The sequence below is a fragment of the Xiphophorus maculatus genome, chromosome 8 (genome assembly GCF_002775205.1).
Source record: "Xiphophorus maculatus strain JP 163 A chromosome 8, X_maculatus-5.0-male, whole genome shotgun sequence".
Lineage (NCBI taxonomy): Eukaryota > Metazoa > Chordata > Actinopteri > Cyprinodontiformes > Poeciliidae > Xiphophorus > Xiphophorus maculatus.
In genome coordinates this window covers 11,401,547-11,425,916 of record NC_036450.1, presented here as the reverse complement: position 1 = coordinate 11,425,916, position 24,370 = coordinate 11,401,547, and the positions used below count along the sequence as shown (strand labels likewise).

At 36.2% G+C, this 24,370-nt stretch overlaps 1 protein-coding gene across 1 annotated transcript in view; it reads right to left on the bottom strand.

Annotated features, from left to right (window-relative positions):
- Nucleotides 1-2,488: 2,488 nt before the first annotated feature.
- galt (galactose-1-phosphate uridylyltransferase) overlaps nt 2,489-24,370 on the bottom strand; it is a 48,447-nt gene continuing 26,565 nt past the window's right edge. The window contains exons 7-11 of the mRNA XM_005803933.3: nt 18,249-18,371; nt 10,785-10,917; nt 9,088-9,171; nt 3,663-3,817; nt 2,489-3,177 (exon numbers count right to left, since the gene is read on the bottom strand). Of these exons, the coding sequence (XP_005803990.1) occupies nt 3,121-3,177; nt 3,663-3,817; nt 9,088-9,171; nt 10,785-10,917; nt 18,249-18,371 (552 nt within the window). The 3' untranslated portion in view covers nt 2,489-3,120. The remainder of the gene's footprint in view (nt 3,178-3,662; nt 3,818-9,087; nt 9,172-10,784; nt 10,918-18,248; nt 18,372-24,370) is intronic.

Here is a 24,370-nt window from a genome sequence, read left to right as displayed (position 1 = left end):
ACTCTCTTTTGTCCTCTAGATTTGGATAGGGTATATTTTCTCTGCTAGCCAAATTTGATCAACTTTACAGTATCCCAGTCATAAAGGAAACAGCCTTGAAACTTTGCAGTATGAGACCATCATTAAAAAGGAAGTTAATAACATTAATCCCTCTTAAATGTCATGATTACTGACAGCAATGCAAGCAGAAGTGAACCAACAACTGAATCAACAGTTTTAGGTTCAAGTGTATTAGTAGTACATAAAAAAAAAACGTGTAAAAATTAGAAATCCCCACTATCTGAAATCATTTAAAAAGATTCAAAATATTTTTCTTTTCTGAATCCACTAGTATTCCATGACATGATGCTGCAATGGAGACATGCAGATGATACTAATTAGGCTTCATAAGGCCAATTTGGCTTAATAAGCAAAGCTGGGAATACAATTCATCACCAGAGCTGACTGAAAAAGACAAGCCAAAGGAATCTGGCACAGGATTACCAAACTCTGCTCATTCTTCTGCCAGAACGGAGTCAAAAAGTAGTTACACACAGAGAGAAGCTCGCATATTCCCTGCTGTGAGGGAATAGAGGCATATATCTGCAACACAGAGACATACGTGCACAGGACAGTCCCTGAAGAGTGATGAAATAGATGAGAAGGGGATCCACAGTGAGCCTGAAGAACTGGATAAATATTGACCTGAAAGAATGAAGTCTGTCATAGTACATAAAAAGGGTTTACACATACACACACACGCCAACATCCATGCCCTCCAAAAACCTCTCAGCCTGTAAACTTCACCCACACCTTCTACTGCCCAACTGCACATTTTAACAAAATGAGGAATCAATATTTTAACGAAAACCTGAGACTTTGCTCCAAGGAAAGGAGTATGAATAATGAAGGTGGTGAGTGTGTGTTTTAATGATTTGTGTCATTGTCTATATAAGAGTGCAAGTGTGGTTATGGCAACTTTTTTCATTAGCTGCACAGCTGAATTTCAACACCTTCCTAGACAAAATCCCAAAAGGATAAAGTATTGCACTTCTTTTCAGCTGGCCTGAAGGGAAGTAGTTGGTGTATCATTAAATCGAAAATGGAAAAAAGCTGATAAGATCCCTTTTCCTGACGGTTGCAGAACAAAAATGTTTCAGTGTAAGTGGAATAAGGTTTCCAGAATCAGAGTGTTTACCCTTTATGTCTAGCCAGGATGGCTATGCACTGATAGGCAGCTGAGACCACTGTCTTTTTAAATTGCAGAAGATACAAATTCAAGCATGTTCACTCTCCCGCCACTGTCTTTAGTACACTTGTTTATTTTTTGTTACAATTGGCAAATCATTCATTTAGGTAGCAATGGTTTTAGCCATCTTGATGGAGTGAAAGTGTCTTTCTAAAATTACAGTTAGCATCAATATAGAGAGCAACAGAGATTTATACCACTTTGATTGTTGCATCGTTTGTACCATCTCAACTATCCACCAATTTGGACTTTACTATAGATGAGCTATTGCAGAAGGTAGCCAAAACCGGGTGCCACATTGGTCAGCTAATGATGGGAAACTAAAGCTACAGTTTGCACAGGCTCACCAACATTGGAAAATATTTCCTGGTCCAATAAGTCACAATTTCAGTTGCCACATTCTTAGCATAAACAACATAAAATCATGGATTCTCCAAGGAGCTTCCAGAAGGTTAAAAAACCATGTAAAAAAGCTTTAGTTACCAGCTAGTTTCTTTAACATAAGACCAGTCTTACCAATGGTCTCCCCAGTCACCAAAACTCAAAAGAACCTTTGGGATGGGTGTTGGAATGGGAGCGTCTCAGTTGACATTTGTGGTCAATATTAGAATAAAAAGATTTTCACGTTTTGAGTTCTAGTCTTTTGTTGCCCTTTCATGTCTAAATTTTTTCTTGCAGCTCTTTTTCAGCACAAGAAACTAAGATTCCAGTGGATTTGCAGTGGAAGTCGGAGTTTCTTACGCTGAGAGAGATCATCCGTTTTGTCTGCCAGAGAGCGAACGTTTGCCAGGTGCATTGACGTGGGTGAAGCATGAAGTCCTTGTTGGCGCAACTTTCCGACCGTACTTGCCTATTTTTCTCGTCCAAGTCTTTGGCAAATCCCACAGAGAGCAGCTGTGCTTCCAACCTGGATCTCGGTAAAACTTTTTTGTTCAGTGAAAGCTGGAGGGAAAATGCTCAGTGAGAATTATGGGTGCTTAGAAGTTGCTCTCTGGTAAAAGCAAATTAATAATAGTAGCAAAATACACATTAACCACTTTGTCAAGGCCTGAATCAATTGAAATGTCATCTTTTTCATATTTCTCTTGCATATATACTCTTATTTTTAAATGAATGTTTTGGTTTTACTTGAACTACAATTAATTCTTTTGCTAAACAGTAGCAAGTTGCCACAGGTTTCGCCAAACATTTTACAGAAGAGATGAGAGAAAAGTAGAACATTTTCTCATTTTATTTTATAATATATTTTATAGTGTGAGTTTCAAGTTGCATTTTATTTCAAATCAATAATCGCAGCAAGAAAAAAAATGCATTAAAAAACATCCAATTAAAATTATTCCCTTAACAATATGTAAAACACACAGAAGAGCAAAAATATTTATGAAATCTATATTGGAATTTAAATGCATACTAGACAGAGTCTGCAGATGCTGCCTTTCATTTTGTCAACTTCAAAGACAAGTTGAAGTTGACTTCAACAGCATGAAATCAGAAAGAAAACTGAATCCTATTATACTTTGTTTATGTTGACTTTGCTCTTTGCTAAACATGTACCTCTCCACACCATCCTTCAGCCACAAGATGTATCAACTGATTTATCATGAAAGTTGATGTGTGGTGAGAAGACTCAGATTTGAACTGATTAAAGTCTTTTTCAGTTCTTGCATGCATTTAGTGTCATTGTTTACATCTAGACTTCTGTCCAAAATCTGTACCTAAGCAATGACATACGATGCAACACTCGCATTTAAAGCTGTCAGGGATGCAATTTGTACCGGAATACACCATCAATTGTTCTCTGTTTTCTTAAAGGCACATTTTGGTTGGTAGGCCTCTAAACAGAGCTCTTCCAAGAATTGATGGGATTGTTTCATTTCCATTGTGCTTCCTTTTCACGGTTCTCTTGTTTTATAGTGCTCCTCTGGAAGATTTCTTAGCTTCTCAGCAGCCTGAGACAAAAAGAAAAGCAAAGGTTGATTTTAAGATTATTGTGAATGAAGAAAGAAACAGCCTATTTTTTATGCCAAGTAGTAGAACTGCTAAACCTGGAAATTTTAACAGCAAAACAGTACTCTTTGCATTTTTGTATATTGGATTGAACAGAGGTCCATGAGATGTTCAAAGTTTGGGACATTGTTTCAAAATCGAACCTTGATCTAAATGTCTCTACAACTTAATTCCTGATCTTTCCACTGTGTTACTTTGCCTACTTAATGCAGTGTGTTCACTGTTATGTGACGGGTTCTCTCACTGACATAAGTGTCTTTATTCTGAGATTAAATTATAAATAGGGGAGCTCTCCTGCAATGCGGCAGAATGTGGAGATGTTCAAGAAGTGCGGATACTTTTGCAAAGCACTGAAGTCATCCTTATGCATTCTGTATTGCAGAACACAAAGTAGGAGCAGACTGCTGTACAATGCAAAGTGTGTTACCTGTTCTGGAGTTAGATCCCTTTGCTCCTGGGCGAGCATCTCGTACCCCACCATGAACTTTTTCACTGTGGCTGAACGTAGCAGAGGGGGGTAGTAATGAGCATGAAGCTGCCAGTGGGAGTTGTCTTCTTTTAAATGAGGGCCAGTTGGGGCTCCTGAAGAATAAAGATAACAGAGGGGAAAAAAAGTAACATAAGACTGGAGACCAGCCCTTCTGTTGGTTAGAAGGCTTTGTTCATACCAACTGCTGACTCTTCAGCTTATTAAGATGGACCGAGGTTGCCATAAAACACTTCAATTTCCAAAAGCATCTGAAATTTCTCATCAAATCTTTTCATGCATACATGAAGGTTTGTTTTCTGCATGTAGACAGCTTCTAAAATCCCAAACCACCTAGAGTGAGGTTTGGACTGCATAATAAAAATGTCATGTTATAATTGCCAACTGTAGTCTTCAGCTGTTGCTCAGGTCATTATGTAAAAAACCAGCTTACACATTCATTTTAAAAAGAAAAACAAAAAGAAATTGGAGGTTAAGCCAAACTGGTAGTTGTATACAGTAACTTTGAAAATAAAACTATGGAACAGTTTGTGATTTTCAAAAAATTCTTAGAAAAACTGAAGATTTGTAGGGAATAGGTAGAAGATTTGGCTTCTGTCTTTATCAGGATGTCTGATCTGACAGGAAAAAGTCAATGACCTCAATCTTTTCAGACCTTTCACTATGACAACCTTTTGTGATAAGAAGTCATCTGATTAAACACACAAGGTGGCTCTTCAACAATTGTGTTAAGTTAACTCTTCATCACTAAAATTACACTAAAGTCCCATTTCAGATGGTTATGAAATAAGATACATGTTCATTAATGTGCAACAATAGCATTTAAATATCTTTTTTTTTGCCCTACATTAACTTAATGAAAATAATCAGTAGAATAGAAACAGCAGTATAGCGCTCTTAAAACACACTGGAAGTAAAAGAAAATCCCTGGAGAGATTAAAGAAAGTGTTTTCTCTTGAGTCCATTTACTGACAATGGGGACTAATCAAACACAGATAAAGGAGGCAGAGGAGCAATATAAAGGAAACTAATTGATAAAGAAATAAGGAACAAAGACGAGCCTGAAGCACACAGATAAAGAATGAACACAGATGGGCACTCCTATTAGAAGACAATTACCCAGTTTTAAATGGTCTCCAGGTTTATTTGTAGATGCACACATATTAATGTATGAGCGTGTTTCCCTAGACAGTGGGCCATCAATTACAGCAGTAACCAGTGTGACAGGAACAAACTCCCTTCATGCAAACAATGTCAGGAAATAGCTTTCCCTGTCCAGAAACAACATCTGAACAAAAGTCCAGTTTCTAAAATTAACATTCTGAGGGAGAACCTGCTCTTTTGAATAATAAAGTTTACTGCCTCAAAGGCCAAATGTCATTGATGGGACATTTAACTCGGCATCATTTAAAAAGTTCAAAAGATTATGTAAGGCTTATCTGTCCAAAGGTTTAAGATGAATTGGGTGTTGACCTTTTAGGAAAGATGATAATTCAAAATACAAAAGGATGTTATTTTATGGCTCTACTACTAAATAATGGAGGTTTTCAGAATCCCTGGTCTTAAAAATCCCCAATGATTTCAGGAAACTGTTCCCAGAAACCAGTAAGCAATTAGTCAGAATGCACACAGAAGGAATTTCAACAATCCCCTCATCAATTATATACTTTTAGAGGAGGACTAATATGACAAGTTAAGTGTGTGAACAAGCTGCAGTTTCTGTTTAAAATATTCACGTGCTGTCTGAAAAAGAATCACCTTATTATACCCTATCTGTGTCCTCAGTTATGATACAACAATAAGATAAGAATACATTGTCCATTTTATTATAATTTCATAAAGTTAAAATCAGTCAAAAGTTTTCTCATTTACTTTCTTAGTTGATAATTTGTCCCAATTTCTGCCTTGTGTTCGTCAGCTTTTTCACACACATAAATTCCTCTAAGTACAAGAAAAATGAGGGTGCTAATGAACCAAACTGACATACCACATATGCGTAGGTGTTGTCTCACCTCCAAAGAAAAAGTGTTGAAACATAAATGTGTGATATGGAATAGCCTATTACTTTATAAAGTGTACAGACCTCTGTTAAAAGGCCAGATTTTAGCAATTAGACTTGGATAAATTCTTACAAAACCTTTTCCACACATAATGTGACATATATCATCTGCTTTTCAAGTGGAAAACAAATTAGTAGGAGAAATCATGTAAATAAGAAGGTACAATAACTTTGCTGCATAAGTGCGCTAATACTTTCTTGAAGCACCTTTTCATTCAGTCGTGGCATTTAGCCTTCTTGAATTAACACCTGCTATCAATTGTAGAGAAGCTGATAAACTTGAGATGAAGTTCAGCTTATGGAGAAGCATTCTTATTACAATTAATACATTTTATCCTATGCCTTTCACAGTGATTACTGTGTCATCGACGTTTCTCTAAAACTAATGAATAGCGAGACTGAAACTTGTCAGGGAAGCTGGCAAAGAGAGGGGGCCAGTCCTGAAGGAGATTCAGGAATTTCAGAGAAATACTTGTGTTCTATATTTGACAACAATGTCTGGTATTTTATATCTCCTTGGACTAAGGAGTAAGGTTGAGAAAAAGAAGTAATTTGTTCTAAAGAAAACTCCAAACAAGCTAAAATCTCTCAAACGTATGTAGGAGAATGTGCTATTGTTCGGTAAAACCAATCTAAAACTTACAGGCTATATTTCTCTGAGGTGCGTTTGGCACAGAAATAAGAGAAAAACTGAACTACAGTCTGGAGTATTTGCATTGAGAAATCAAACAAGGAATACACAAAGTTAATCGGATTAATATCTCAGCTAATGACTTTGTCCAGAACAAAAGCTGTAGCTACACACTAAAACAACGGCACAAGAGTGCTTTCTATTGGAGAGGTAAGAAAATAAAAATAAAAAAATAATAAAAAAATTAAGAGAATACAATTAATGGCAGCAAGATCTACAATAAGAATGGAGAGAGAAAAAATCAGACCGTATCGAGAATCAATAGCCTTGTTGATGACACTTCCAAAAGAAAAAAAACAGCTAAACGAAGCAGTGGGTCAGATATACCTTCTGAACCAAATAGCTGGCAAGGCTACTGCTAATCTGAAAAAAAAAAATGCTAATCATAAAAAAGACCGTGTGGTGCAGCTGATTCAAAAGTAGTTTTGGTATGAGTTGCACATGGAAAGACCATAATGACTGCAGCTGCTATGTGTGGAGGTGGAATAAGATCCAACCACGATAAGAATGCCTCTCCAGTCCTCTAACACATAACTTTCAGCAAATCACTGTAATCCCTCTGACATGAATTGTACCTTTGAGTCTTGAACAGCGAAACAGAATATGAGATTAAAGCCAAAACGTATCCAAAGACCACCTGAGGCAAGTTTAAACCAAGATTTTCTGTAAATATTTGATATGTGATTGAAAAAAAGGGAATAAAGTGGAGCTAGGCTTGTGTCCTCTCATGCCCCCTGCCCTCTCAGCCAAACCACATACAGCAAAGTACTGTATCATCTTTCTCTTTACCAACTACCTTACATTTCTGCTAGTTCGCAGAGAGCAACTTTCTTTAAAAAAAAAGAAGAAATACAAAAGAAGGTTTTAAAAACTGTATAATATCCACCCAGGCAGTGAGATTTAAAAGAAGGTATGGCTTTATTTTCTCAAACTGATATAGAATGACATGATCACAGCTTTAAAAGAATACTTCTATGAGGGGATTTAAATTTGTGTGAGTTAATGCTAGTCTGTGAGCCTGTTCACTAAATCAAGCAGGATTCTTTCCAATCTTATGGATTAGTTTTTAGTCACATAATGGCCACGCACGATTTCTGACCAGCCTGTTACTGAAAGTTAAAAAGAAATAATTCAGAAATGGAAGGGTAAAATAATGTAATATCAGAAAGAATCTGCGCATCAGCAAGTGATACATGTTGAGAGCTAATCTTAGGTCATCTTTATGTATGCCTCATAGTAAATAAAAACTAATTTAGGTTTTTCTGAAAATTACAACATTACAACATTTAACAGTTCCACAACAGAATTCAGTCAAACCTGTGTGTCTTCCTGCATGATAATGTTCTGTTTTGTTCTATTATATTCTATTCATTAAGGATCTTATAAAGAAAATCTTAATCAGATGGTCAAACTTTAAAGAAAACTGCAAATAAACTGGCCAGTGAAAAGCTGTTTGTTGCATCTCTAACTTTGCTCTATGAAATCAAACAACAAACAAACAATGAATCTTGGCTAATGAAACTTCAGCACATATTCAAGTAGATAGGTAATTTCGATGGTAATGTGCTTCCTAACATAAAACAGAAAAAGGTCAAAGCAGCTCTCCAATTTTTGGACACTTTATTATTCAAATATGCAAAAGAATATGTAGCAGTTTCAGTCTCTGCACTGTTGCTTGATCTGCTTTAAAAGTCTGGAATTACACCACAAGTGAGTGCCCTTTAGGTGTGAGACCTCCTGCTTTACATAAGAGAGAGCTTTCTTTATTCATTAAATATTCCAGTGTGTCTGGGTGTGCATTGAAGTGGTAATACGGCGAGTATGAGGGTGACATCAAAGATGAGAGGGTTCTCATATAATTTATTAAGGCGGCAGTGATTGAAATGCAACAATGGTTATCTAACCTCCGAAAGATGTACGCTGCACCCCAACTGATATCTTTCCATGACATCTGACGGGTAAATACATATTCATATGTGATGCTTCTGTTGCATGATGGCTGCTTTTGCAAAATCAGTTTTGAGTGAAGACTGATGAAACATGAAGATGTAGAGAGAAATACCATGTAAAATTATATTGATCTGACTTTGTTGGTGCAAATCTTTAGATAAATGAAGAGAGAATAGTAAAGCTAATGAACATAAAATAACAAAAACAGAAGCGATGGAAAATAATAATAAAAAGCAAGGTGATGGTAAAACAAGACTAAGGAGGTTATAAAGAAGTCAGTTCTGGTGCTTCTGTATGAAGAGTATAAAGAAGTGGAGCTAAAGAGAATTTTAAGCTGAAAACCTGCAGGGTGTGACTGCCACAATTCTAAAGCACTTTTTCCTTTGATCCTCTTACTGCTGGTTAATTTGATGTGGCATTGGAAGTACATTACAGTTGTAACTGCAAAAACTCCTCCTCATCACACTATTGATTACAGTCACAGATGAACATCCTCTCTAAGGATTCTTAGGTGAATTCACCTTTTAAGTTTCAAGAGAAAGTACTTAAAGCCAGCCGATTTGTTGCTACAAATCTGTATTCAGATCCACTAATCCATCCAAAAAAACAAAAAAAGAACCCATCTGATTTGTAACACAAGAGGTTATGTTTAAAAATTGTCTTACCGTGCCAGCCCATCGAGTACGGGAACGAAACTTCAAAGAGGTTATCGTACTTGGTCAACAGTTGCGTCATGATAGCTGCCAGACCTGATGAACAACAATACAAGTACAGAAAAAGTAAAAAAGCAATAGATAATTAGATTTTAATGAGAACATACTAATGCACAAAGTAATATGGAATAAACTTTTGTATTATCATATATGTCTAACTATGGAAGTAAAATTCTAAAAATGGACAAAAAATATCACTAAGTGCTGTAAATTTGACAAAATGTCACCAACTCGTGTTAATAATGTGTGTTATAAAACCTCACACTTATTTGACAACACAGGCTTTTAAAGTTTCTATTTATTTGTGATGATGATAATAATCTTAATAAATCTGTAGTTAACACAAAAACAGGGACTTACAAAAACTGCTTTTCTCTAGGTCACGTTAAAATTTCATTGTCTTCACAGCCTCGTAATCCATGCAGACCACGCCGGGAAAACTCCAAGATATAATTTGTTTTAATGATATCAAAGTGCAATGAAATCAAGAGAAAATGCTTGTCAATTTGTGTTACAGCTCTTAAAAACCTACTATTATCTAAGTGATTTGGAAATTCAGCAAGCTTGGAAATAGTCCTCAATTATTAGTAAGATATTGATTGATGAATCACATGTTGAAACCCTTGAGCAGAGAAACGATTCCTAGATTGATTTTTACACATTGTTTTTGTAAAAATCCCACACTTTTATTTATGGACGGATGGACGGAAGGCAGGGAGGGAGGCAAGACAGACACAAAGTAGAAAAAAAACACAACAAAAAGACCAGTATAAAAGGTCAGAAGGAGGAAAAAATAAGGAAGTCAAGTAGCATGGACACAAGGAAGAAAGAAAGGAATGAGGGAAAGAGGCAGTCGAGACAACAAAATATACATGATATATTTTATATATTTGGAATGAGTGAATTTGAAATCCTTTCTGTTTCTCCCAAATTTTGCTCCTCGAATTAATACCAGATAGTGGAACTCTAATTCTGGGCCGTGGAACTCCTTAAAGGGTGGTAATCATTTGATTAGATTACATTTTCAATAATCTGAGTCAATATTTTAAATGTTTTATTCCAAATTCATAATACTTCCCCTTTTATCTTTAATTAACTTGTGGAAAATCAGTGTCAGTATGCTTGTTTCTGTTTTTCTGTTTAGCTTTACTTAATTGAATCACCAGAAAATAGTTTTAATTGAAGATAAATTATTGATTGCATAGAACTCTGTCCAATGTTTCCCCCAGAAAACTTGCTAAGCCCGGTGGTGGTTTAGTCATGCTCTGAAAAAGTGAAACTTTCAGCAAATACATAAAAGTTACCCAGTCTTAAAATCAACGCATGGACATGTAGTGATATTATCAGGCAGATATGAGGATCAAATAGTTATGAAATCACAATGTCAAAATGATCCTTTCAATTTGTTTTGATATAAGTAAAGCTTTTCCATAAAAACAACTCTTTATGAGGTTAAGTCGTCATGTAAAAAAATTACAAATTACACTTTGGTTTCTGAGAAGCTTGAATGTGACATGAATGACCATCAGTAAAACCTACAGGTTCTTCACTGAGTCACTCAGTCACCTTAGACAGATCTTAATCACCTCCCTGCTCTCTCAGTCACTCACTGTCGGTACTTTCACACACTCACAAACACACACACTTACTGTCTCTCTCCTCTGCTGTCAGTTCATTGATCCTGAGGATGTGTCGTCGTGGTAACAGCAACGTCTGGTAGGGCCACGTTGCCCAATATGGGACCACCACCAGCCAATCAGAATTCTCTACCACCACACGTTCCTAAGGGAACAACAGATTTTTAGGCAAGTTATCTACATTTTAAGAACATAGAGCAAAGTGTTATCTAAAATAGATACTTAAATGCCAAATGTAAAAAGAAAAAACAGCATAATTCATTCTTAAAAACAGTATAGTAATGACACTTCAACATTGCTTTTGGCTTTTAGAAGAACATTTTAAAGTAGATTAGATTTTCTATCAAAATTCATAAACTGAAAATTTGTTGTACCTTATACACATGCACAGAACTCCATCCTTCCATACTTATAGTCTTTAAAACGCCAATGAACCATTTAGTTTATTGGTGACACAATAAACTAAATTACATCACCGTGGATTAAGTTTGTCTGTGAACATCAACTTTTAAAGTCTTGCCAGATATTCTTTGATTTAGGTCTGTCATTCACTATGGGGTTAGTGTTAATGGAAAAATTAATTTTTTGAATTTTTGCAGCTCTGTCAAGCTGATGCATGTTGAGAGCTCTCGTGGTTGCTTCTCTGACTATGTTTTCATTACCCACTCGCTCACTTTAGTTGGACTGTGATAGGTTTGAAATTGTGTCATTCAATGGATTTAACAGAACTTTGTAAGATAGACAGAGCTAAGGATATTGTTTTACAACCCAAACCCAGCCACAGCTTTATCTGTGACATGTCTGCTGTCTTTGTTGATGTTCATGAGTCTGTTTGTTCAGTGATGTTCTCGAATAAATCTCCAAGGGCTTCACTTTGCAACTGCATTAACAGTAAGATAAATTCAGATGACTTCTGAGAACAATAAGTTGTATTCATGTTTAAGAGTATTGGACGGTTGAATCTACTAATCAAATTCTTGGCCTTCTTGGGATGCAAAGCAGCATATCCAGAAACAGTTCTCCATCCATTGTGATACTACAGGGGGTGTATTCGGTCTGCCTACAGTGTTAGAACCCATAATAAATAAAACATGAATGCATAAGTCTTAAGTCTTACCACCCAACATCACTTTTTTCTTTTTTTGGCTCATTCAACTGTAGTTAAATCTTGGTAATTATAATAATATTTGTATTGTTTTCTTCCATGCTGCTGTAATCACATGGAAGAGCTCAGATACTTAAGTTTTTATCGGATTTTATTACATCTATTAAAAAAAGGGGAATAGTAAGTACAAACTACCACTTGGTGTAATTAAAAAAAACATAAGTCAGCTCAAAGTGAATTTGAAATGATAATTAAACTGGTCAGTAGGGAAAACAGTGTAATTACCATAAAATGTTGAATGCAGAATGTGTCCAGGGCAAAATGTAACAAGATGATGAGTAAGCACAAACACAACCTGACCTTGCTCTCAGAATCCATCAGACATAGATTAGCCTGCTGTTTGCATGTGTGCGTGTGCATGCATATGTGTCTGTGTGTGTGGTGATAATAATGCAAGAGAGACGGAGAGAGAGAAAGAAATACTGCTCTGTGGTACCACTATTATTGTAATATCGCTTATCAGATCTGAACAACCCTGACAATTTTTTTCCAGACTGGCCAGATGATGGTGTGCTAGTTGGGTCAGACTTTAGAAAGGGCTTGCAGTCCCAATGTTTTGATCTTATTTTCTTTGGGGGAGTGGGTGCAAAGACTTTTACTTTAATGAGTGCACCTTTTAGAAACATTGAACTCTATACAAAACCAAATCATTCAAGTTGTATTATCTTAGGATCTTTTTTTTTTTACCCCTCCAGGGGTCTTTTTTGTGGGCTCTAGTGTCCCTTATGTGATAGTAGGCTGACAGGAAACAGGGAAGGAGAGGGGGGAAGATATGCGGCAAACGTCGTCGGGTCCGGGAGTCGAACCTGCGACGGCCGCGTCGAGGACTCAAGGCCTCCAAATACGGGTCGCGCTATGCCCTACGCCACCACGGCATGCCCATCTTAGGATTTTCAATGAATATAAACAAGTATTTGAAAATGAATAGTCATAAATCTGAATTGGTAAAATAATTTTTCCTTCATAGGTAGGGTACCAAAACTGACATCTTTGTAAATTTGGTCCTGTGTGTTAACAGTAAGCAGTTTGTACAGCATTATTGGTTATTGGTTTTTTTGTATGTTTTTTTTTTTGTTTTTTTTATTTCAAACACATTTATGTTTCACAGGAATCAATTAATTTTGACTTTATTATTTTCACACTGTTTTAATCCAACAAACCCATCCTTGTATACTTCCAAATATCCAGCCATCAGTCATCTGATTATCCATCTATCCTTCCATCAATCTTTCCACTTTTCTATTAACCAGTTATTCACCATTTATCCCCCAATTCACTCTGGCTAACCATGGATTTTCTTTCTTCTGCTTCTCTCCACAGTCCAAAATATACATGCGGAGTTGGATTTCAACTAAGACAAATTCAAGGCTTTTTCGAGCTGTTCCATCCAAAATCGCTCTGCTCTTTGGTTGTGAGGAGATAGCATACAACTGATTATGGTTATTTGTGCAAAAGAGCATCCTGCTGTTGAAGAAAACACCAGCTCCAAGTCGATTAAGACTAAGCTGTTAAGCAAATGCAAGAGAAAACAGAAAATAATGAGCTACCACTGGCTGAAAGCACTGCAGCAGTCCAGATATTTCCATGTGTCAGTCACTGTTAGGAGCTGCCTTATTCAAATAGAACACATGGGGTTGTAGGATGTTTGATTTCATTCGCTATTTACCATCAGTGTTGTGAGGAACTGAAATTGAACAAAAAAGATTTGACCAGTATATATACTTCAGTGCATTTTATAGACCACAAGCAAGATATGGCGTTTTATGTTTTATAAAGATTTGAGAGCAGGACGAAAAGTATCAAAGTTTGTTGTGACGTTAATAGTGAATTCATTACTTATTTTATCATTTGGTGATTGATTTTTTTGTGTTTTATTTCCTGTTCAAACTTGTTCAAGCATTGTAAATTGATGATTTTCTTAGTTTATTTTTTTAAATTATGAATTAGAATCAGATTTATTGACCAAGACTGTGCATACAAACAAGAAATTTGACAGCAGCTTCACACACTCGCTCACAGTATGCAAACATTAAGTATTAATTTATAACATAAACTATAAAAACAATATGTGCACAAAAGGATGTCTGCATGTGCAGCCAGCAGGCAGATTGTGGTAGTGCAAATAAGCTTATTTTGTTTCAAAGTGGAGTAGCTGACTACTTAGGACAGACTGAAAAAATGGCTGTGAAGATGATGATAAACAGCTCCTTTGAAAGGTTTTACTCCTTGAGTTGCTGTCGGTAGTATGGTCTCTGCTGGGCCTTCTTCCAAACAGTGCAGGATGATGTAAAGTTCTAGACTGACTGCATCATCTGCAAACCTGCTTGCCACTGCAGGGGGTCAGGAGACAGCCTATGATGACCTTCAGATGCTTCAACAGCAGTCACTGTATTTCATGATTACAGATGTAAGAGTCTGCAGTCACTTAACCTTGTGACAGAGCGTTTCTTATGGACAAGGATGATGGTGGAACGTTTAAAGCAAATGTCAAAATAATTTGAAATCAACCTTTTCACAGCAAGGCATCAGTAAATAATTAATGGATTCAGAGAGAAAACAGGAGTGTTATAATAACTGTAGAGGAACCAGTAATTTACCACAAATTGCTTGACTTTTTAATGGAAGTGAACCATTAATGGACTCTACTTAGTGAATAATAATAATAATAAAAACTGTTATTACTACTTTGCTGTCAAGATTTTAAACTTTATTGTATTTTATCAAGATTTAGGTTTGGTAGGATAAGAGTAGGGGAGCATGGGCACAATATATATATATATATATATATATATATATATATATATATATATATATATATATATATATATATATATATATCTTTGTATATTCTAAGTAATTTTCTTGTGTCTTCTTATTTTAACTTAACTGCTCTACACTGCTTTTATCTTTTATTTATCTGCTCAACACTGTTTCATTAAAATATTCCAAAGATGAAACATTTAATGAAATACACAAAATATTCAGCTTTATGTAGAAAACAGATCATATCAAAACATCATAAAATATCTTGCATGATTGTAATTAATGATGACACTTGACAAATGTCATATTTACTTGTTTCATAATTGGTTATTGTGCTACATTTTTATTGTGTTTGCTGTAATGTGTTATGTAATAATCTTAACTTGACATTATTATAAGACAGTCCTACAGTTTAAGATATTTTTTGGGTTGATTTCTTCTTTTTTTTTTCTTTAGTCTTAGCAACAAAGATGGGACTTGGTTTTCATTTACACATAGCCTTTTGTGGGCAAACTAAAAAGTTTCAATTGACCAGAGGTCCTTCATGCACATGTTTGCTGTTTACCTTACTTGGCTTGAAACAAACTGCCTCAATAGTGCTACACTGTGTTGGTCTATCACATAAAATCCTTATGGAATTCATTGAGGTTCATGGTTGTAATATTAGATTTACTTTTTACTTTTATCAGCTCATTTGATTTTCTTTTCTGACCAATATTTCATTTTTTCTCTCCTGCTCATCTTCTTGACCTTAGTTGCACTTGCCTGTGTTCACTGTTTCCCTGCTATACCTTTAGCAAGATTATTCAGGGGCAAGTTCAAGATGGAAGAATTGAGGACAAGGAGAGGAAGCAGATGATGTCCTAAAAGAAACCTCTAACACGGCCAATCTCAAGGAGTTTTATTCAATTAGCTAAGAAAGTTTTTGTTTCAAAGTTGAGTGTCACCGGGGAACCAAAGCCCAATTCAGTGTCTTCCAAACACTCCGATGTGCCAATTTAGGGTCCCTAACCTTGGGTCAGGGAGACAAGAGCAAAGAAAGAGAGACAAATACACACACAAACACAAACACACTAGCCAGCTATTGACAAATCATTCTTGGCTACTCGCTCACACACAAACACTGTGCTTACGGCTTTCGCTCTGATTTTATAAAGGTTGGTGCCCAATACTAGCTCCCAAGGAGATTCAAGTGTCTACTCTGTTTTTCTCAAAGCCTTAATGCTACCTTCCATATCGCACAAACACACACACACATAAGCAAACAGGAGTGTCCCCACAGTCCCAGTAGAACAGGTCAGCTTTTCCCCTGAACAAATTGTTGGCTTTTTTCTTCTGACACCCACATCTTGTATCTCTCTTTCTGACTTGTGTGTTTACAGCTCAATGCTCTTCTTTATTCTGTCCTAACTTTCATGCTTTTGCTTTTCTTTGGGTCTAAAATCTTTTTAGTTCAGTTTAGACTTTACTAGCAATGATTATATTTTACCTTGTACTTAGAATATTGAGGAGGTGACGGCATCTTTCAAAGGCATTCATATCCCTTGATGGCTTTTCAATATTTTTTTAATGTTGCAGCTACAAATTTCAGATCATTTTAATAGAATTTTATAAACACAAAACTCAAAACTCTGGCTTCAAAACCCCACAGGTGTTGAAGTCAGACGGGTAGAGCTGAGTATTTAAATGATCTCAAACAATGACTTAACTGTACTCCATCCTCATGAGGTCCCAACTTAATAGAGCACTTTGGAATGCAGTGAACAGGAAACTCACATCATGAATGTGAAACAATTTGCGGCAACTGTGTGATTCCATCATGTCAGTATGGATTGATATCTCTGTGGAATGTTTCAAACACAGTGATGAATTTATGCCACAAAGAACAGAAGAACAAGTAGTTGTGAAAGCAAGAAGTGAGTCCAAGTTTGTGAGAACAGAGTAGGGAGCTGATATTGACAGGTTGATTAGTTTATATTTTACGTCTGGATAAAAAAAAAAAAAGAAAAATTGCAATCTGCATTTGAACGAAAATCCTGCTTGAAGCTTGCCAACTTTACATCAAAATGGCATTACTTTAATAAGAACTGAAGGCTCACTTTTAGTTCCAATGCCATCAATATTAGTCTTTATTGTGTCCAAAGTTAAATTTGTATTTTTTGTATGTCTGGGGAAAGCATAGGAGCTGTTTATTCAGAGAGCTGGTTGGTAGTGTGCACTAACAGCTCGGGTCGGTGCAATGTTGTGATACTCTGTGGTATAGTACTTTTTCTCACATCTCTATAAAAGCACTTAAAAAGTCGAAGAAGTTTGAGTCAACATTTTAGTGGTTTTGAAATCAGAACCTTATAAAACCTTGGTATACCTTTTATACCAGAAACTGACCCATGTTTACAAAGAAAGTACATTTTTGTTTAGTTTGTATGACCTAACATGTCTAATTTTAGCTCAATGATAAATTGTGAGGGCTAAAGCAAATCCTACTACAGAGCCGACACATTTTAAAACACCACGACAAGAACAACATCACCAAAAATCAACATTAGTTATGCTAAAATGAAATGAAAAGCCTTTCCCCAACAGTTAGAGAAAATATTTCTCAAATTGTCAAGTCTAATTTCAATGCAGAAGGTTTTTGCTAGTGTTCACTAATGACATTTGGCAACACTCTAAAATCTGTGTGAGCACCCTAAATGTACTCACACAGCTTCCCTAATGTTCAGGTGGGATGAAGACGGACGCTGCAGAATTATGCTAATGAGCATCAATGCCGTCCAATCACACGCTTCACTGACTGGGAGACAGGCAGAGGAAGGAAAATCAAGAGAATGATGGAATAGGAAAAAAAGGGGGCGAGGAGGAAAAGGGTGGAAGTAAATGGATGAAGGGAGACTTGTGAGAAAAGTGAAATGTGGTACCATTATTTAAATGGGATCTTTTAATCACAATTTTATACAGTAAAGCACTTTTAGAATAATTTGCATGGGGAAATTATCAGCATCATTTACCCCCTAATTTAACAAAACAGGTAAGCAAACATTAGATGGCTTTACTTTGCACATCACACTCTTTTACAGGGTTAGATTCCCAAAAATATTCAAACCAAATCCAGCCTTTTTTTTTCTTTATCTTACCCCTCACTCCCCTTTACATTGAATGTTGAAAGATACAGATAAAATCCATGTTTTTGAGGCAAAGATTTTGATTTAAATGAAATGAAAAATACCATTGCCATAGCAACGCTTCCATCTTTGTAAACCTTTAAAGGTCGTTCAGAAATTGCCCTGAAGGAAACATGATGCTTTTTCAGAATAATGTTTGACTTAAGGTGGAATGAATATTGCTGCTGCTGTGTGACCTGCATGCTCTTCTTGTTTTACCATTTGGATTGTGAGGATTTTATGTACTTTAGGAGCTATTAGATGTAAAAAGAAAAAAAAATGATTTGTGAAACTGTTTAGGCTGAAAGGCTTAGATTCATTTGTGACACTGCAACTCAATCCAAGTATGAAAGAACATAAGATGTCCACTTATTATCTTACATGTACCTTTTTCTCTGCTTCTTGTTTGGCATACTGCACCAGCAGCGGCTCTCCGTTTTTCTGATGGTATGCTCTTTGGCAGCGGTCAGACACAGCAGGCTCATTGGGCAGGAAGCTGCTAGCCCACACCTTTAGCAGAAAGGAAAAGAAAACAAAGAGACTCTGCATTGACTCAAACTAATTTATGAGTGCAACAAATATTCATAAAACATGGAGGAAACATGAGCTTCTTGATGACCAGTTTCCTTTAAACACTAATATGTGTATTAGCATTTGGAGGTTATATGCTGTGTCGTTTCTTGTGAGAAAAAACAAACTTTAATGAATCAACACCCAGGAATGTTTGAATAACTAAATCTGTCAGTTTGCAAATGCAAATCCAGACAGAGAATAGTTTGTTAAACTTTCCACAATCGTTCCAGGGTGCCCAAAATTGTCGATCTTTTCTTATAAACTCTTCTTTTCAGCTTACCTCACAGTTTTTTATAGGATATAGTTGATTCTCTGGGAAATGGATGGTTTTGAGTTGATCTGTGTTGGATCCCATTTTCAATTTTCTGGTAGAGGCCCCAAATTTTTTATCAAAAGTCTGCTACTTTCAAAAGTTTGTGGTGAGTCTGTGCAGTCAACAAAGCAGAAGCAACTTAGAGGTATAACTTTTTCAAAAAATGACCAAAAACTACCAAGAAAGACATCTTGCTGAATCTTTGCCATAAAAAAATAAGGACTGTACTGAACTCAAAAACCTTATGAAGATGCCGGAGAGCATTTCAAAAACTTTTTTTATGTTCAAAATGAGCAAAAACAGTAACTGTGTCTCACTGAACAACAAACAAACTGAATGCTTACAGTTCTGAAGATTACTACAAACCCTGCATTAGAAGTCACAGGGGGGAAAAAGGGGGGAAAAAAGTTATCTGGGTCTTTGTTCCTCATTAGAATTCCAACACATATACCCTCCAATGGCACCTTCATTTTATCCACCTTCAAATGCCCCCTGTCTGCCACCTTTTTCACATCTCCTGATTATGCTCCTCCCTGTTCCATTCCCTTCCCATTTCCTCAACCAGAATGTCTTTTTGAAGACGCTTCTGAATCTCTCCTCCCAGATTAGTATCGACTGCCTGCCCACTTCTTGTCACACTGTAGGCTTTGTTATTAAGCTCTGTATTCTCCTTTGCGCATTCGGTCCGGACGTTCTATTTCAATTATATAAGACAACTTAAATGTGGAAATATGATATGCATCTAAAATGTTACACATGTTTTTAGTTCACTTGTACATGTAAAGAGAAAACCAACCACATCACTAAATGAGCTAATTCTTTAAAGCTGATCTCTTAAGCATCAGCATATTATTGCATATTCATTCGCATTCAAAGAAACACGCACACACGCATGCACACGCAAAGTTGTGCCTCTATCTGTTATGATAACACTAAAACAAAAGACACATTTAAATCAGCCACACTGATTGCTAACTGAAACAAACACATTGTTCCAGCATTGCTCTCATCAGCCACCAACTGGTGCTCCTTATCAGACTGCATTCACCTTAAATGAGATGCTGGCAATTTCTCCAATTTAGCATCCCTGGAGAAAATTATGCACGATGCTTCAAAGCACAAGATAACACATATCTGAAAAGAAATATTCAGCTCTATTCGCTTTACAGACAGGAACACTGCTTTGCATTTTGGTGTGGCTGTATTATATCCCTACATTCTTTGGCCCTCATAACACATTTCTATCACATTTCAGAAAGCTTTTTATGGGCAACAATAAACATAACAGAAGACATTTGCACAATTCGGGTTTTAGCTTTATAGCATTTTAATGGGCATTAAAGCAGACAAGCAGTACAAAACAACCCCACGATTCAACTACAGACTCTGGGCTGCAAGATAATTTAGAACATGAAAAAAATGAAATTTTGAACAAGAGGTATTCGGGGTTCATTAAATTAAAATCCACACTTATCTACTCATACTTATGCAAAACGGCAAACAGCAGAGACACGCAGAAAACTATATAGGCTCTCTCTGAGCAAAGATGAAGTAGTAATCTACTTTGTGGGGGGATTACCATCATCAAATTGTGAAATACATTTGGGGTGTTTTCAGAAATGATAGTTCAGTAGACATGGTTTGAATGGGTACCAAATTTGCATTTTCTTTACATTTTCAGCTGATGCAGTTCACTTTTGCACTGTACTGTGTCAAACAAACTAAACCCTTAGCAAAACCGGTTTACCCCCTGGCTTGTGGTGGCGCTGCACCAATGACCACTAAAGGAAACAACTGAGCGCAACTTCTTTCCTCACAAAATGTAAACCAATATGGAGTGGCGTGAGATTTTAATGGTTAAAGATTTTTCCTTTTGTCTTTGGCAAAAGACTTTGAGCCATTTCTCCCACGGGTGCTAAACTTGCACGTTTGTTTTGGCTGTAGTTACCCAGAATGCCCTATGCTATAGTTGGCTTCCTGCTTTAGGAGCTGTCTTTGTCTTGCTTGCCATCCACACATGCATTTGAACCTCGCCAGAGTTCACTTCAACCACACCACACCTATATATGGTCTCATTCATTATAAGTCAGAAAATATTAATTTTGTATTATTTTTATTTATCCCAGCTATCTTTCCATTCTTCTTATAATTACTGTTGACATGTGTAAAGTAATGTGTTCTAGCAAAAGGTGGATTTTGGAACCAAATTATGCAGAGGCAAAAACAAAACAGCTATAGATGATGTAAATAGAATGCACAAACATTGACCAGCTAAAAGACTACAGGCATGTGTAACAAGGACTATTTGAATATTGGGCTCTTAAAACTGGTCCTTAGGCTATTGGTTCACCTCTGTCTTTACATGCAATAATATATCTACCCGACAACAGTTGTTTCATCATGCAAAGTCCAGATAACACATCCAAGAGAAACCAAAATATAATCCTTTACTAGAAGATACAACTTCTGAGAAAGGTATTTCTTTTGATAGATATTTCAATTCCATAAGTCTGTTAACTTCAATGTTGCTGCTCATGTAAGCAAATGCAACACTACACAGAGAACCGCATATACACTGATGGCTACTGGAGTTAAAAAGGGCTATTACTATTCAAGAAGCATATGTTTTCCTTCTTCCTCTCTGATCCTGTGAGACCAAAGTTATCAGAAGCCATGCCGCCTACAAAACAGGATTAAGATTTTTTTGTTTCTCGTTAGTCAAAGTTTTATCAATGCTTCTAAGGTTTTCACCATGGGGGTGCGGGTGGGAGGGACGTGACTGTGCAAACACATGGATTTTAATGCGATGACAAATATAATAAGGAAGTAAAATTATTTTAAAAGAGAAACCAAACTACATAAATGTATTCAAAGTTCTCTCACAGACTGGACCCAAATTGTATTCCAGGTGCACAAAAATTGAAGCTATTGATTCCTTACAACTAAACCAGGCAAAATGAAATATTGATATGAAAAGATATGTATACATCATAATTTAAAATTAGACAGGATTTTCACCTTACAGCTATACTTTATAATCTATTTAACCATATTTTTCTCCAGTGACATACTGCCATCTGGTGGTAATTTCTACAATCTTGTCAAAACAACAGAACAGACTCAGTTAGGCTCTGGGTTTGTCTTTGTCATCCACATCTAACTATACTGCTCAAAAAAATAAAGGGAACACTTTAAGTGTTAAACACCTGTTTAAGTGTTCCCTTTATTTTTTTGAGCAGTGTACATTTATAGGAATCATTCAGAAGTTGGGAAGAAAATAGATATTTTAGGATGAGGAATGAGAAGACAACTTTTTAATTATTGATCACTGAAGACCTGTTTTTTGTCATTGTGTAGATTTACTTAATTGCTATAGAAACTCTAACGTACATTTACGAGTTTAAGTATGCATTTTTCAACTTATGTTTGATACTTGGTATTCTATAAATTTGTATTTTTCAAACTTTTAAAGTAAAAGGTTAACATAAAGCAGTGCATTAGTGTGAAGCTAAAGGAAAAAAGAAGATAGAAGGTTGTCAGAAATGTTCACTAAAACCGGAAATGTGTAGAATGCATTTGTATTCCAGCCCCTGAATCAATACTTTAAGGAAGCATCGTTCTCTGAAATTACAGCTGCAAGTCCTTTGGGGTGCATCTCTACAAGCTTTCCACATCTCATTTCTTCTTTGCAAAATAGCTGAGGTTGAGCACAGCATATGTCAACAGAAAAGTGCAAGTCTTTTCACCGATTCTCAAATTGGTCTAAGCCTGTACTTTGACTGGACCGTTCTACCACATTAATAAGCTTTAATCTAAATGGGTGTCCATGCATGCAGGATACCAGCCCTTGAGGACTGATTTTGGATGCCACTGATCTAAACTATTCAATATTGCACCAAAATGCTGCATGGCAGGTGCAATAGGACACTTAGCATTTTAAAATAAAGGTTTTACAATATAAATATTGCATTACTAAAAATAAAGATCTCAAAGTTTTGGGGTTTTTTCATTCAAGGCCTAAAGGGTAAAATTGAACTTTTGCACCTTAAAAGCTTCTAGACAATGAGCAGCTCTCATGCGGACTGGTAAATTATTTGGTAGATTTGGGACAACAGAAACAGACAAGAAATAACCACCTTTAATTTTTAGTTTGAACCTTAGAAGACCTCAAAACTTCTGCTTGTTTGAGCTTTGTGTTTTTGTAGATGTTTAATAATTTAAAGGACCTTTAAATATGGTGGAACAATCCTGTTTTGAACAGGAACCCAGCATAGCTGTTACATGTTTGTGTTTTCTAGTTCTAGGAATTGCAAGGAGTGACTAGTCTAAACCACCAAACACACACACACACCCACCCCCGCACACGCACACACACCCCTTTTCTTGGGTGCTTTTAAAGGGAAGATGTACATGGGACAACAAATCTCAGCTGAGATACCAGCTACCAAGCAGGAAGGGATAATTGTGTTTCACCACACAGAGAATATCTTAACAGGAGTCCTTCATTTGTTGTAACATTTAGAGGTGTTTCAAGATCATAAAGAAATAAAGCACTGCCATCTTTATAAAGAGCAAAGGATAACAACAAACAACAGATCAAATAGATAGGCTGTGACAGATGGCTTGACAGCCATCCTGTCTCAAGGTCCACTAATTAGGGTTGCTGTCAAATTTGGTCGCAACGGGACCAGGGCACCTTCTTCAAGGTTGTGGGTTGTGACAAACTGGAAACAGGACCTCTAATGGCTTTCTTCAGGCAGCTCTTCCCCAAAGACCAGACGTGTGGCGTGGATAACTGTTGACAGATTGTTCTACCCTCAGCTGTGGATCTTTGTAGCTGATTCAGTGTTCCCATGGGTTTTTTGGTTACTTCTCTGATTAATGCACTCCATGCCGAGTTCGTCGTCAGGAAACCATTCATCATTTTCTTTCTACTTCATAATTACTCCCAACTTTGTGTTTATCTATTACATAAAATCTCCAAAAAAATACACTGAAGTTTGGGGAAGTAATGTGATAAAAAAGCAAAAAGCTCAACAGGTAAGACTATCCTCACAAATGATCTATAGTAGACTTGTAGGCAGCTTTAATTTATCAGTCTTGTTTGTGAATAACATAACATATTAAATTAAATCCTTTGCCTCCATGCATCTTTTTGCACCTTTTCTGCGTCACACTTTTAAGAAACAGTTTGACAAGAAATGTCTCTGTCAAGAAAACTGGCATAGGGTGTGAGATCTTTCCGGGTGCATGCAGAAAAGGTGCATAGAGGCCTGAGAGAAAATAAGTAATCTTGTAGTTTGATTAAAAGCTAATTAAATTGAATATGAAGGAATAGTAAAATGAATACAAGTAATCACATAATAACCTTCTGAAATGTATTATCTGAAATGTGATCTGTAATGATTTCTGTAATGAATTAACTGTGGAAAGATTATGGTTGATGAATTATAATAAGTAAGAGATGTGATTGATTGTTAACTAAGGATCAAACTTGTGATAATGTGAAGTTGTAATCATTTGAAATTAATTCAAACAGGTTTAACAACAGATTTGATGTGTTTAATGAGCTATAATACATAATAGTGGGTTATAGAAAAAGAGAGGAATACAGTACAGTCCT